This window comes from Mizuhopecten yessoensis, unplaced genomic scaffold, assembly GCF_002113885.1.
Source record: "Mizuhopecten yessoensis strain PY_sf001 unplaced genomic scaffold, ASM211388v2 scaffold8693, whole genome shotgun sequence".
Lineage (NCBI taxonomy): Eukaryota > Metazoa > Mollusca > Bivalvia > Pectinida > Pectinidae > Mizuhopecten > Mizuhopecten yessoensis.
In genome coordinates, this window is record NW_018407674.1 from 156,567 (window position 1) to 173,504 (window position 16,938).

At 38.7% G+C, this 16,938-nt stretch overlaps 1 protein-coding gene across 3 annotated transcripts in view; it reads right to left on the bottom strand.

Annotated features, from left to right (window-relative positions):
- Positions 1 to 8,167: 8,167 nt before the first annotated feature.
- LOC110456346 (probable methylcrotonoyl-CoA carboxylase beta chain, mitochondrial) overlaps positions 8,168 to 16,938 on the bottom strand; it is a 45,641-nt gene continuing 36,870 nt past the window's right edge. The window contains exons 1-6 of one of the 3 annotated variants that reach the window (XM_021507024.1): positions 16,352 to 16,899; positions 15,445 to 15,623; positions 15,020 to 15,091; positions 13,114 to 13,292; positions 9,406 to 9,592; positions 8,168 to 8,278 (exon numbers count right to left, since the gene is read on the bottom strand). In XM_021507024.1, the coding sequence (XP_021362699.1) occupies positions 8,183 to 8,278; positions 9,406 to 9,592; positions 13,114 to 13,292; positions 15,020 to 15,091; positions 15,445 to 15,623; positions 16,352 to 16,772 (1,134 nt within the window). In that variant the 5' untranslated portion in view covers positions 16,773 to 16,899 and the 3' untranslated portion in view covers positions 8,168 to 8,182. Of the gene's footprint in view, positions 8,279 to 9,405; positions 9,593 to 13,113; positions 13,293 to 15,019; positions 15,092 to 15,444; positions 15,624 to 16,315; positions 16,900 to 16,938 lie in introns of those variants that run through there. The other 2 variants (XM_021507025.1, XM_021507026.1) reach the window with 2 other exon arrangements.

Here is a 16,938-nt window from a genome sequence, read left to right on the forward strand (position 1 = left end):
TCTCTTTATGCCCAGCATTTGTATATCTAGTTTTGGGGTGGGGATCTCAATTGTTTTAAAGTTATGGCCCAGGGACTATGTCTTCAAGGGTGGGGCTAGAACCCTAGGGCCATCCTGGACATTCTTCTCTTTATACTCAGTAATTGTATATATGGTTATATGGTGGGATCTCAACCATTTCCAAGTAATAAAATGTTTTTGGCCCCACCTCTTAGCCTGGGATTCAGCCATATCATTTGTACAATTTTGAATTCCTGCCTCCCATGAATGCTTCCGACCAAATATGATCGATATCCATGGCATAGTTCTAAGAAGAAGTTGTTTATAGCAATATAGCCAAATTGCCCCCTTTTGGCCCCGCCTATAGCCCCCTGGGGGGTCAGCCCGTCCATTTGTACAATTTTGAATCCCCACCACCTAGGGATGCTTCCAGTCAAATATGGTTGATATCCATCTCTAAGTTCCAGAGAAGAAGTCGCTTAAAGCAATATAGCCAAATTGCCCCTTTTTGCCCTGCTGCCTCTCAGCCCCCTAGGGGGTCAGCCCCAACATTTGTACTATTTTGGATCTCCACCACCTAGGGATGCTTCCAGTCAAATGTAGTTAAATTCCAATCAGTTGTTAAGAAGGAGAAGTCGTTTAAAGAAATTGTTGACGGATGGACGACGGACGCCACAGTATGGCATCTCTCATCTTGGCTTCGAACCCAGTGAGCTAAAAATCCTGTCATTCCTACTGAGGAAAAAGGATTTTTAAAGAATTTGCTATGTTTCCTCTATTGGGCCCCGCCACTCAGGCCCCAGGGAGTCCAAAACCACCATTTATACAAAATTGATTTCCCTTCCAAATATGATGCTACTGTTCAAATTTGGTCAAAATACCTTCATCCCAACGGAAGAAGGAAATTAAAACTATTCCTCTATATCCCTTATTGGGCCCTGCCTCTCTGCCCCCAGGGGGGTCAGACCCAACGTTTATACAAAATTGATTCCCCTTCACCCAAGGATGCTTCATACCAAATTTGGACAAAACCCTTTCATTCCTACAGAAGAAGAAGGATTTCATAAAATTTGCTATGTTTCCCCTATTGGGCTCCGCTTCTCAGCTCCCAGGGGGGCCACACCCACTGTTTATACAAAATTGAGTCCCTTTTGCCCCAAGGATGCTCCAGACTAAATTAGGATAATATACCTTAATCCCTACGGTAGAAGAAGGATTTTAAATGTTTTACCTCTATTTCCCCTATTGGGCCCTGCCCCTCTGCCCCCAGGGGGCCACACCCATCATTTATACAAAATTGAGTCACTTTGGCCTAAGGATGCTCCAGACCAAATTTAGTCAAAATCTACTTGGCCGTTCAGGACTAGTAGCGTTTTAAAGGAAAAGTTGATGACAACGGAAGCTGCGGTATGGCATCAGCTCATCATGGTCCTTCGGACCAGGTGAGCTAGTAAAATTAACTTATAAACATAACTGTCAAGATTATTTAATTCATGCAAAATAAAATAATATAATAACAAGAGGCCCAATGGGCCTGAATCACTCACCTGGTATTAATGTCACACTTGTAATCTTAATAGTGGACAAAAATACAGATACATGCAAAATATCAGTATTTGATTCAAAAGAAACTATTAAAAGATTTCAACATATTTGACCCCTGCGACCTTGACAATGGCGAAAGGTTATTCACTTGAACAAACGTGGTAGCCCTTCATCCCTGCATGCTACTGGCCAAACATTATCACCCTATGCCTCTTGGTTATTCAGAAGAAGTTGTTTAAAGGTTTTGAACATATTTGACCCCTGTCACCTTGATTATAAGTCAAGGTCATTTGTTTCATCAAAATTTTGTAGCCCTTCATCCCAGCATGTTACTGGCCAAATATCATCACCCTAGGAGTTTCGGTTATTCAGAAGAAGTCATTAAAAGATTTTAACACAGTTGACGCGTGACCTTGGAAATGGGCGAAAGTCATTCATTTGAACAATCTTGGTAGCCCTTCATGCCAGCATGGCACTGGCCAAACATCATCACCCTAGGCCTCTTGGTTATTCAGAATAAGTTGTTTAAAGGTTTTAAACATATTTGACGCCTGTCACCTTGAATATAAGTCAAGGACATTTGTTTCAACAAAATTGTATAGTCTTTCATCCCAGCATGTTACTGGCCAAATATCATCACTCTAGGATTTTCGGTTATTCAGAAGAAGTCATAAAAAGATTTTAACATAATTGACCTGTGACCTTGAAAATGAACGAAGGTAATTCATTTGAACAATCTTGGTAGCCCTTCATGCCAGCATGCCACTGGCCAAATATCATCATCCTAGGCCTTTCGGTTAATGTGAAGATGTTGTTTAAAGTAAAAAGTTGACACTGGACGGCGGACGGCGGACACTGGACCAAGGCATACGCTCACTTGCCCTTCAGACAGGTGAGCTAAAAACTAATAAGTTTCTCAGAGTACAGTTTATGAAATACTATGTGTCTTGGAATGCTGCAAATAACCTGACATAGAATCATAGAATAATGACGTAACGTCAGATGTTGACGCACAACAGTGTAACACACTTTTAACGTCATTTCGTTTCAGGTTTGACGTTTGTGACACACGGCCGGCTTTGTAAAACATGTGCTTTCAGAGCTATCGGAGTGAAAATAGACATAAGTAAAGCCTATTTATTTGACATTCATATGGTCATGATTTCTATAGGACAATTTCAACCAATTTTGACAATAATCGAGTTGAACGTGAAGATAACGGTTAAGAAGTGAAAGAAAAATGTGATAAAATAACGCTACCCGTATAAGAACCATCTGCTTCCTTAATATCAACGATGATATGTACATGTAAGTTATAAAGCACATATCAATTAAGTACATAGAATAACACGCATATATTAAAATAATCAGTATTTTTTTTATTTGATTGAAGTCCGAGAATGAAAGCGCGCTCAGATTATAAGTTACATTGTATAATGACGTGATGTCATTTGCCATTTAGTAATACATTGACATTGGTGTTGTTACCCTCAGAGTTATAACACTGTTCATGCATTCCAATAAATAAATTTGAAAAATCACATATAAGATTGAATTTCGCTCATTACATTTTCCACACAGGCTAAAATGTCTAAATGTTCTCCTCCTTCAACTGTAATTTGTAATTGTGCAACCTGCTGTCCGTCAAACTGTATACAGCTGACACAGCATACACAATGGTTACTTTACCCCCATCCTCGATATTCCAGGGGTAAGGCTCACTTACGCTCTCTGTGCCCCTGGAATTTGTCATGACAAAATCGAAGGCTCAGTGTGCGTCACCTTGTAGATGAGACGAGAAGACTAGTTTTTACTTTGATGTACATTAAAAGAATTGCTCGGTCGTGTAACAGTAAAATTGACTGGCTTTGTAGTTGGGTGTCACATCTCTGTACTCCATTTTGTACATTGCAATGTATCTGAGGAAACCAATTAACTTGAAATTTGTAATCTTCAAATGCCCAGGTATCGGCCTAGCGATTGGTCAGATTTTGTTTCTACCCGAGACCGATCAAATTGCTCGTGCCTTCAATTTTGCTTTGACATATTCCAGGGGTACAGAGAGCGTAAGTGAACGTAACCCCTGGAGTATTGAGGATGCTTTGTCCTCACTAGGTCAAAATATAGGCCTTCTACCACCTCCCACCCGATCTGGAAAGAGTTTCCCAGTCATTTTCAATACGTTCATCAGATAGTAATCACTAAGCTATGATGTGCTAGTGTTTTGAACAACTAAAAACATTACTCAAAAGTTACATGTGGGTTTCCTGTATTTTTTGCAACTTTCAACAAGAGGCCCAGAGGGCCTGTATCGCTCACCTGGATACCAAAGCAATCATGGCAAAATATTCTCCGAATGAGATCAAGGAAATATGCCAGACCCCGAAGCCAATCCTTGTAGCATATCTGTATTAGATTCTTCATGCCCAGCAATTTTATGTATGGTTATGGGGTGGAATCTCAACTGTGGACAGATAAACATTTTATATACAGAACTTGAAGGCAGAGACACATTTATATACATAACTTGAAGACAGATAAACATTTTATATACAGAACCTGAGGACAGATAAACATTTTATATAGAGAACCTGAGGACAGATAAACATTTATAAACAGAACTTGAGGACACATAAACATTTATATACAGATCCTGAGGACAGATAAACATTTTATATAGAGAACCTGAGGACAGATAAACATTTATAAACAGAACTTGAGGACAGATACACAATTTAAATATACAGACCTTGAGGACAGATAAACATTTTATATAGAGAACCTGAGGACAGATAAACATTTTATATAGAGAACCTGAGGACAGATAAACATTTATAAACAGAACTTGAGGACAGATAAACATTTTATATACAGAACCTGAGGACAGATAAACATTTATAAACAGAACTTGAGGACAGATACACATTTGAATTTATATACAGAACCTGAGGACAGATAAACATTTATATAAAGAACTTGAGGACAGATAAACATTTATAAACAGAACTTGAGGACAGATAAACATTTATATACAGATCCTGAGGACAGATAAACATTTTATATACAGAACCTGAGGACAGATAAACATTTTATATACAGAACCTGAGGACAGATAAACATTTTATATACAGAACTTAAGGACAGATAAACATTTATATACAGAACCTGAGGACAGATAAACATTTATAAACAGAACTTGAGGACACATAAACATTTATATACAGATCCTGAGGACAGATAAACATTTTATATACAGAACTTAAGGACAGATAAACATTTATAAACAGAACTTGAGGACAGATACACAATTTAAATATACAGACCTTGAGGACAGATAAACATTTATAAACAGAACTTGAGGACACATAAACATTTATATAAAGAACTTGAGGACAGATACACATTTGAATTTATATACAGAACGTGAGGACAGATAAACATTTTATATAGAGAACCTGAGGACAGATAAACATTTTATATAGAGAACCTGAGGACAGATAAACATTTTATATAGAGAACCTGAGGACAGATAAACATTTATATACAGAACCTGAGGACAGATAAACATTTTATATAGAGAACCTGAGGACAGATAAACATTTATAAACAGAACTTGAGGACAGATAAACATTTATATACAGAACCTGAGGACAGATAAACATTTTATATAGAGAACCTGAGGACAGATAAACATTTATAAACAGAACTTGAGGACAGATAAACATTTTATATAGAGAACCTGAGGACAGATAAACATTTTATATAGAGAACCTGAGGACAGATAAACATTTATAAACAGAACTTGAGGACAGATACACAATTTAAATATACAGACCTTGAGGACAGATAAACATTTATAAACAGAACTTGAGGACAGATAAACATTTATATAAAGAACTTGAGGACAGATACACATTTATATATAGAACTTGAGGACAGATACACATTCAACAAGTCGTGATTATTTATCATTAGTGAAAATGCATAATAGCATAGAAATTACACATGTCAAGCTTTAGAGTAATTGTTTGCTTCTGGCTTTTATCAAATTTGCACCTACCACAGAAGGAATTTCCACATCATATTACAATGAGTTTATTAATCTTATTTATAGCAGTGTCTTTGTAAATGTTTTATTTCTCTTTAAAACAAGAGACCCAGTAGGCCTGTATTGCTCACCTGGAATTTATGCCCAGCAATGGTATACATGGCTATGGGTTGACGATCTCAACCATTATAGCCCAGAAATTAAGTCTCTAGGGTTGGGCCAGACCCATGGGTCAATACTGATATTACGACTGTGTCAGTCTATTGATGCCCAGCAATGATATATAGGGACCATGGAACCAAATCAAAAATAGATTGTGGGTTTTTCCCCTTTTGGGCAGAAGATTTAATAGGAAGGTGAATGCCTCGGGGCCTGCTGGTTGGATATTTAGGTGACAGAAGTTTCAAAAGTTTTATGTTAGGGTTGAGCAATATATATAGAAGTAATATGCATAAAAAAAATATCAAAATTTTTCAAGTCTGCTTTTGTCTGGGTGAGTTTATTAAGTGGGCAATTTGTTGTAAATTTTGATGCCAAATTCAATACAAGATGGCGGCCCCCATATAAAAAAAAGTTCAAATGGGCAGAATTTTTAAATATTTCATTTACAGTTGTGTGAGATGATATTCTTCAAAATGAGGGCAGGTAAACCAGTGTGGATAACCCCATTTAACCAGGACAGTGGTAAACGTTAACACTATCGTCTATGGAAAATCATTTGGTTCTGCGGTCCCTATATGGTTATGGGTTTAGTTTAGTTTAAGCAAATTTTATTGCATATTACAACAAAAGGGTTAGGCGCATTAAGTTATCACAACTTATTTATGCCTTTTCCTGATTGAATTATAACTAATGCATGATAACGCAATAGTCCTGTTGTAATTTTAATTGACAAATTTTATGAAAGGGAAGGTAAAAGAGTATGGCCGGACATGGAAGTAGGAGGTAAAATATTTAAGTAAATGGTTTTAATATAAAACTGTACACATGTATAGATACTGATTAACGATAGGAGTATGCCTCTGGCCGGGCTTTTCACTCAGCACTGTTCACATAGAAAATATGGTCATGGGGTGGTGTTCTCAACCGTTTCAAAGTTATGGCCCAGAAATAACGTCTCTCGACCACCTTTTAAGATACTTGAATACGCTGTGATTGTAAATTTATTTATCAATCAACATTATGATAACAGGAATTCAAGATTTTCTTCATTTTATGATGATCAAAGAGTATGGCAGACTATGTCAAAACGACAAATACGGTACACATGGAGCTTTTTTTATTTTATTTCTTTTCTTAAAACCGATGGCTACATGTTTTCATTGTTCAACTCTTTTATATCTTATTAAATTTTGTCATCTTTATGAAACTTCTTTGTTTTACTTGTATCATCTACTCTCCCCGATATATGCAGTGCTCGTACTGTCTGTCATCCCACATGATAAAAAAATGGATATGTCGGTCGAACCTTGTCAAATACCATGTATTCCTCGAACTATTGATCTGGACCCCACAAGTTCGTGTTAGCGAGGTTTCAAAGTTATGGCCCAGGAATTAACTCTCTAGGGGTAGAGCCAGACCCCAGGATCAATCCCAATATCATAATTGTGTCTGTCTTTTGATGTCCAGCAATGTTATATATGGTTATGGGATGGGGATCTCAACTCTTTCAAAGTGATGACTCAGGAATCAAGTCTCTAGGGGTGGAGCCAGACCCCAGAGTCAATTCTTATATTATGATTTTGTTTATCATTTGACGCCCAGCAATGGTTTCTATGGTTATGGGGTGGAATCTCAACTGTTTAAAAGTTATAGCTAAGGTGAGTTGGGGCCAGCACTCAGGGTCAAGGAATTAAATTCCTGGAGTTGGGACCAGTCCCCAGGGGGTGGGGTCAGCCCTCAGGGTCAAGGAATTAAATCCTTGGAGTTGGGGCCAGCCCTCAGGGTACATTCTTATACATATATCATGATTGTGTTTGCTTCCTGATGCTCAGCTATTATATACATGGTTAAAGGGTGGGGATCTTGATAATATCAAAGTTAGAATTTATTTAGCCCTGCCCCTCAGCCTCCTTGGGGGTAAGTCCCTCCATTTGTACAAATTGTGAATTCTCACCACCTAGGGATGCTTCCAACCAAATATGGTTGATATCCTTCAATTAGCTTTGAGAAAAAGTTGCTTAAACAATATGGCCAAATAACCCCTTTTTGGCCCTGCCCCTTTGGTGGTAAGACCCTCCATTTGTACACTTTTGAATCCCCACCAACTAGGGATGCTTCTAGTCCAATTTGGTTAAATTTCAATCAGCGTTTTAGATGAAGAACTTGTTTGAAGAAACTGTTGACAGACGGACGGATACTGCAGTGTGGCATAAAAATTCATCATCTTTCAAAGTGGTTAAATATGGGCATCTAGGTTTTACAGAGGCAATAGTTTTGGAAATGGATGAGTTTGACAGATCTGAGGTTAAATATGGGCAATCATAAATTTAGCTATTATTAGGAATTTGTTGGCCTCTGAAATCTTTCTCATGACATTCTGAAGTGATACCACTGATAAATAGAAGTTTAGAAGGTAACATGGCTAACTTACCCTTTTATGTGTGCAAAACCTGTCACCATTGTAGGTCCAAATTGTTTCTTGAATTCGTGGAATCGACTTCCATCTACTAGTCTAGCTATAACCTATGGAGAAACAAATATAGTCAATAGCATTTATCTAAGATTGAACCTAGAATATGCATTTAAAGTATCATTTATATGAAAAATGTGATTATTATTGAAAAGGAAAAATACGATGTTTCCACGGACATAGCAACTAAACCATTCACAATATCGGATACCGAGAGTTATGTGCAAGGCTGCTAGCATACCTGAATGAAACAAAACAACATATCAAAGCTATATTCATGCAATAAAAAACAGTTTCCTCATACATAGCTACAGTTTATGGCAATGGTTAACTAAACAGGGAACCTTACTGACCTACATCTACGTTGTATGTAATAGTTACCTAAATCTAGTCAATATTTACTACAGACCTGTTCTACAACCATACACTAATAGCTGTATAGGAGCTGGCACCAGTTGGTTCATTTAATCATACATTTGTAAAATGGTTTTACTTTCACACTTTTCATTAATGTTTACATAAGGTCGTTTTTTAATCAAAAGGCTTGAGGCATTATGGGGCATTGTTGGCCTCATATAAAGTAAACATTTCAACTTGAATTTATTTATGAATTTCTGTTATAAACATAAGATTGGTTAATTGGGGCTATCTTTCTTGGTGCAAATTTTGTCCAGTGCACATGTGTAGATGCCCTACCATAGCAAAAAAATTGTGTTGCTATGCAGAAATAGCCAAAATATGGTGTTTTGGGACAGTTAGCATGCAGAAATGAAAGCCTCCGCATGTGACAAACAAAAATTCCTTTCTAGAAATGAACACTGCATGGTGTGGCAATGTTTGAGCATGTCAAATATTTATTTGTTTGTTGCATGCAGAGACTTTCAAATATTGAAGAGTTTTTAGTTAATTTCCTTCAAAATGGCCAATTTTCAACCAAATAGCGCACAACAGACGATTTTCACGCAATTCATTATGAAAAATGTGGGTTTATGTCTCTCTTTGTTATGCCATATCTCCTAAACGAGTTGTTTGATGAATTTGAAATTTCATATTTGCGTAGTTGATTTATTCAAGATTATGAATAAAACAAGAAATTTTAAATCCCCGATGGGCCGGAAATGACCCTTAAAGCCCCTAGTCCTTTCACTACTGTATGATTGTATGATTGATATAGGTATGCCTTATAGATGTTGATAACATTGTCCTTGGCCACCAGTGCCCTGAGGTGGTCGCTGCTGTAGAGAGGCTCCTCCCAGTCCTGATGGACAGGTAGCTTGTCCTCCAGGTTCAACGTGGCCACCATGTCTCTCCCTGTACTCAATGCTTCCTCTTCATTCTCCGCAAAGTAGTCAGTGCATCCGCTTACACTACAAAAACACAGCTGAGACAGTGAAATATCCCCGTAGCCAGCAGTTTACAAATACACAGCTGAGACAGTGAAATATCCCTGTAGTCAGCAGTTTACAAAAACACAGCTGAGACAGTGAAATATCCCTGTAGCCAGCAGTTTACAAAAACACAGCTGAGACAGTGAAATATCCCCGTTGCCAGCAGTTTACAAAAACACAGCTGAGACAGTAAAATATCCCCGTAGTCAGCAGTGTACAAAAACACAGCTGAGACAGTGAAATATCCCGTAGCCAGCAGTTTACAAAAACACAGCTGAGACAGTGAAATATCCCTGTAGCCAGCCGTTTACAAAAACACAGCTGAGACAGTGAAATATCACTGTAGCCAGCAGTTTACAAAAACACAGCTGAGACAGTAAAATATCCCCGTAGTCAGCAGTGTACAAAAACACAGCTGAGACAGTGAAATATCCCCGTAGTCAGCAGTTTACAAAAACACAGCTGAGACAGTGAAATATCACTGTAGCCAGCAGTTTACAAAAACACAGCTGAGACAGTGAAATATCACTGTAGCCAGCAGTTTACAAAAACACAGCTGAGACAGTAAAATATCCCCGTAGTCAGCAGTGTACAAAAACACAGCTGAGACAGTGAAATATCCCTGTAGTCAGCAGTTTACAAAAACACAGCTGAGACAGTGAAATATCACTGTAGCCAGCAGTTTACAAAAACACAGCTGAGACAGTAAAATATCCCCGTAGTCAGCAGTGTACAAAAACACAGCTGAGACAGTGAAATATCCCCGTAGACAGCAGTTTACAAAAACACAGCTGAGACAGTGAAATATCACTGTAGCCAGCAGTTTACAAAAACACAGCTGAGACAGTAAAATATCCCCGTAGTCAGCAGTGTACAAAAACACAGCTGAGACAGTGAAATATCCCGTAGCCAGCAGTTTACAAAAACACAGCTGAGACAGTGAAATATCCCTGTAGTCAGCAGTTTACAAAAACACAGCTGAGACAGTGAAATATCACTGTAGCCAGCAGTTTACAAAAACACAGCTGAGACAGTAAAATATCCCCGTAGTCAGCAGTGTACAAAAACACAGCTGAGACAGTGAAATATCCCTGTAGTCAGCAGTTTACAAAAACACAGCTGAGACAGTGAAATATCCCCGTAGTCAGCAGTGTACATGACACTTGCTTATACAAATTTAGGTAAAAGCATAGGACTCCTTTTAATTAAATCCAAGACTTTTGTAAGGATAAAACCTAATTACTTTCCAGCATGATGCCAATCATCTTAACAGCTGGGTCAACGCAACCAATAAAGATCAGAGGGGAGGGGAGATAAATTACCCTGACATTTAGGTCAGTATTTACACAAGCTGCTTATATGTTTAATATCAGTCTACTGAGTACACGTTATACAAGATGTTACCATATGAGCATCAGTATATCTGTCAAAGAATTCCTATGCTTTAATATTTCTTATGGTGGCTCGATAATGTTACAAGCCAAATGTAACCAACCGATGTTGAGCACAACCAACCAATGTTGGGCAGACCCTAACCCTGAGCCACTATCCAGTTGTACCTTCACACCTCCAGAGTTTCCTGTACAACTACCAATGTTGAGCACACCCTAACCCTGAGCCACTATCTAGTTGTACCTTCACACCTCCGGAGTTTCCTGTACAACTACCAATGTTGAGCACACCCTAACCCTGAGCCACTATCCAGTTGTACCTTCACACCTCCGGAGTTTCCTGTACAACTACCAATGTTGAGCACACCCTAACCCTGAGCCACTATCCAGTTGTACCTTCACACCTCCGGAGTTTCCTGTACAACTACCAATGTTGAGCACACCCTAACCCTGAGCCACTATCCAGTTGTACCTTCACACCTCCGGAGTTTCCTGTACAACTACCAATGTTGAGCACACCCTAACCCTGAGCCACTATCCAGTTGTACCTTCACACCTCCGGAGTTTCCTGTACAACTACCAATGTTGAGCACACCCTAACCCTGAGCCACTATCCAGTTGTACCTTCACACCTCCGGAGTTTCCTGTACAACTACCAATGTTGAGCACACCCTAACCCTGAGCCACTATCCAGTTGTACCTTCACACCTCCGGAGTTTCCTGTACAACTACCAATGTTGAGCACACCCTAACCCTGAGCCACTATCCAGTTGTACCTTCACACCTCCGGAGTTTCCTGTACAACTACCAATGTTGAGCACACCCTAACCCTGAGCCACTATCCAGTTGTACCTTCACACCTCCGGAGTTTCCTGTACAACTACCAATGTTGAGCACACCCTAACCCTGAGCCACTATCCAGTTGTACCTTCACACCTCCGGAGTTTCCTGTACAACTACCAATGTTGAGCACACCCTAACCCTGAGCCACTATCCAGTTGTACCTTCACACCTCCGGAGTTTCCTGTACAACTACCAATGTTGAGCACACCCTAACCCTGAGCCACTATCCAGTTGTACCTTCACACCTCCGGAGTTTCCTGTACAACTACCAATGTTGAGCACACCCTAACCCTGAGCCACTATCCAGTTGTACCTTCACACCTCCGGAGTTTCCTGTACAACTACCAATGTTGAGCACACCCTAACCCTGAGCCACTATCCAGTTGTACCTTCACACCTCCGGAGTTTCCTGTACAACTACCAATGTTGAGCACACCCTAACCCTGAGCCACTATCCAGTTGTACCTTCACACTTCCGGAGTTTCCTGTACAACTACCAATGTTGAACACACCCTAACCCTGAGCCACTATCCAGTTGTGCCTTCACACCTCCGGAGTTTCCTGTACAACTGCCAATGTTGAGCACACCCTAACCATGAGCGTCTGTCTAGATTCTTTCCCCGGGGAAGAAAAGGCTAGCTGTTTTTTCCCCTGTGGAATGAATCAGCTAGTTGATTTTTTCCCCTCTAGTTAATTTTTTCTCCTGGGGAAGAAATAAGCTACCTAATTCTTCCCACTGTAGTATTGGTTTATTGGAGAAAGTATTGGCTAGCCCTTCTGTATTAGTTAAAAGGGTTAGCTAGCCAATTTTCCCCCTACTGTATTAGTTTATAGGGGATTATAGCTGATTCTTTCCCCCCTCCATATTGCTTTATAAGGGGAAATTGATTAATTAGCTAATTCGTTCCCCCATCTGCATTAGTTTGTAGGAAAACCGTATATTAGCTAGTTAACTATTTCACTGAGGGAAGAAATAAGTTTCCCTGGGGAAACAATCAGCTAGTTGTGTTTTTCCCTGGGGCAAACAGATAGCTTATTTCTTCCCGGGGGAAAAACTATCTAGTCTGAGAAAGAAACACTTGGCTGATTTTTTCCCTGCGGAAACTTTCAACAGGGGGGAAAACTGGCTGTTACACCGGTCTGGCCATGCATTTTCCTCTCCTGTTACACATATATCAAGAATGTCGAGCACACCTCTCTAATGTCCAGCACTACTCTTCTCCATTGTTCAGAATACCTCACTAATTACATTTGTCCAATATTCACCTGCAGTGTAGGGTAGCACCACCAAGTTCCTCTGTTGTGACGATCTCCCCTGTGGCTGCCTGCACAAGGGGCGGTCCTCCCAGGAATATGTAGCCCTTCCTGTGTACAATGGCTGTCTGGTCAGCCATGGTGGGAATATAGGCACCTCCCGCGGTACAGTTACCACACACAATGGCCATCTGTTAGGAAATATACACAAGCAATCAAACAATGATGAAACATGGAACAACAAACAAAAGATACAACATACATAAACATGCAAAATTATATATACTTGTACCTTTTACTTTATAAATTGGACAAGAGGCCCAATTGGCCTGCATCGCTCACCTGGTATTAATCTTGCACTTGTTACCTTAAACGTGATCTTAAACAAAGCTACAGACAAAATATCAGTATTTATGACTATACGTCAATCAAAAGAACCTTTTAAAAGATTTAAAAACATTTGACCCATGTGACCTTGAAAGTAAAAAAAAGGTCATTAAGTTGAACAAACTTTATAGCCCTTCATTTCAGCATGCAACTTGTTACTTATCACCAACCTAGACCTTTTGTTTATTGAGATTAGGTCATTTGAAGGTTTATTTATTTTGACAGAATGTGACCTTGAAAGTGGGTCAAGGTCATTTAAATGAAAACTCTTGATAGCCCTTCATCCAAGCATGCTACTGGCTGAATATCAACATTCTGGGCCTCATGGTTATTCAGAAGAAGTTGTTTAAATATTTTAAACAAATTTGACCCCTGTCAGCTTAATGAATATTAGTCAAGATCATTCATTTTAACAAAGATTGTAGCCCTTCATCCAAGTATGCTATATAACGGCCAAATATCAACATTCTGGGCCTCAGGGTTATTCAGAAGAAGTCGTTTGAAGATTTTCAACATAATTGACCCCTGTGACCTTGAATACAGTTCAAGGTCATTCATTTTAACAAATTTGGAAGCCCTTCATCCTAGCATGCTTAAAGCCAAATATCATCACCCTGGGCCTTTTGGTTATTCAGAAGAAATCGTATGAAGATTTTGAACATAGTTGATCCCTGTGATCTTGAATAAAGGTCAAGGTCATTCATTTTAACAAACTTGGTAGCCCTTCCTCCTGGTAATGCTAATGGCCAAATATCAACAATCTGGGCTTTATGGCTATTCAGAAGAAGTTGTTTAAAGATTTTAAACATATCTTAAATATATTTCAAGGTCATTCATTTGAACTTGGTAGCCCTTCATCCTAGCATACTTCTGGCCAGATATCATCATCCTGGGACTTTTTGTTATTCAAAAGAAGTTGTTTAAAGATTTTAAACATATTTGACCCCTGTGATCTTGATTATGGGTCAATGTCATCGATTTAAACAATCTGGTAGTCATTCATGCAAGCATGTTTCTGGTTAAATATCTTCAACCCTAGACCTTTTGGTTATTCAGAAGAAGTTGTTCCAATTATTATTTTTAGACAATTGACCCCTGTGACATTGAATATGATTGAAGGTCATTCATTTGAACTAACTTGGTAACCCTTCACCCTAGCATGCTACTGGCCAAACATCATCACCCTGGGCATTTTGGCTATTCAGAAGAAGTTGTTTGAAGTTTTTAACAAATTTGACCCCTGTGACCTTTAATATGGGTGGAGGTCATTTATTTAAACAAACTTGGTAGCCCTTTTGAGTTCATCCAAGTTTGCTTCTGACAAAATATTATCACCCTAGCCCTTCTGGTTATTAAGAAGAAGTTGTTTAAAATAAAATCTTGACATTTGACGAAAGACGGACCCTGTACCATGGCATAAGCTCACCTGGCCCTTCGTGTTTACCTTGTACATTAGATACTGCATGTTCTTTTAGGATAGGATCTTGTATTTCTGAACATTTTCCTGAACAAATTCTGAAATACTACATACCTGTGGTATACCCATTGAAGACATCACTGCCTCATTGCAAAATGTTTTCCCACCAGGGTTGAAAATATCAGCCTGGAAAAAAATCTTACAATATAAGTCAAATTTATATACATGTATGTATATGAGTAACAATTGCAAGTGTATTTCATCCCTTTCCATTACACTGTATAAACTAAATCAATGACAATGCTACAAGCTAATTGGTAGCATTGCTAACCATTTTATCATTTTAGCTGAAAATAAAATTTTAAACTAAAAGAAGGAGTAGACATAAATGAGCACATTGGTTCATGTTTCCTTTATATGATACTAAGAGAACTTGATCATCACTCAGTTCTCATTACAAGAAAATCATTTAAAACACAATTTTATATTTTGTCAGCATTTGTGAATTCTGTAGAATAATGGTTTGAATTATTACTTACCTGGAGGGGAAGGAAACCTCCTCCAGACTCTACAATATAGACAGTTGGTAGTCTGTTCTGCTCAGCTATTTCCTGAGCCCGAAGTTGTTTCTTTAGGGTAACGGGGTAAACAGTACCACCCTTCACAGTGGCATCGTTAGCAACAATCATGCACAGTTTTCCTTGTACTCTACCAATTCCTGCAAACCACCATAAACTGTAGGTCATGGCACAATTGTACTTGTAAATTTACACATACATGTTTAATATATATATAACTGAAAGTCAATAAAGGCAACATGGATACCGTAATGCCTTTTAGAACCTCAATACTTCAACTGATGCTGTACATGTCCAGCAGGACTGAGTGTCAAAACTCACAGATGTCAATCAACAAGCTGCTGTCCAATACAACATGTGCTGCAGCTAAATGGAATTATACCCATCATTGATTGGTTGATCAACAATCAATAAAACTAATAATGCATTAGAATGCCATTAATGATATACAGCAGTGCATATGTATTTTTGTTCTCTCATTCACAATAGGCACCTGTGACCAGAGGGCCTGTTTTATACCAATATGCACCTAATAAATGTCATTACATAGCGTATGTTATGACATTAATTAGGTGCATATTGGTCATAGGTCACAGACTGAGACTGCAGGTTTGCAGTAAACTCACACTGTTAATTAATTTAAATTAAAATCACCTTAAAAACTGTCTATATGGACCTAGCAGCAAGCAAGATTACAGTGTTAAATGTGCTGTGTACAAGCTTCATTTGGTGAATGGAAATTGGTTTTGATTGAAAATTAGTTTGCCAGCAGGAAGACTAGAATCAGCAAACGAAGTCAAATCAGACATAACAAGTATGAATATAAACAAACCAGTAATATCTGAGTCTGAAAGTCATATATGTTTACCAGCGATCATTCCAGCTTTAGGTACATTTCCATATTCCATTGCCAGTCCCCCCATGACGGAGAGTTCGAGGAAATCGTTGGGGTCGTCTAGGAAGAGAGCGAGGCGGTCTCTAACAAGCAGCTTTTTTTGCTTCACAACATGTCGGTTTATCGCTTTTTCTCCCCCCCCTGCATGTGCAATAGCAACGCACTGCTGGTATCGATCAAACAAATGTTTGGAAAATGATAAGTTTTCTAAATTAGCATTGCTATCACTATCGGATATAACAGGGAATGTGGATTTTCTGGACAGGGAAATTGACAGCTGTCTCACAGCGATATCCCATGACAGTTCATATTGTGTCCTGCGAGATCTCTCTAAGATATTTTTCATTTGAGACCATGATTTCGTTAGTGATAACAACGATCCTCTGTATCTCATTCTCGTTGCAGAAGTCAGTTTTCTTGTGAGGGCGTTGAACAGGCCTAGATCATTTGCGTAAGAACTTAGCAGTTAACTTGCTTGAACTTCGCTCCCTTCGGTGTGAAAAAGATGCTTTGTGTATTTTATTAATGAAAAACAAACGTTTTCATCACCCCGATTTCTT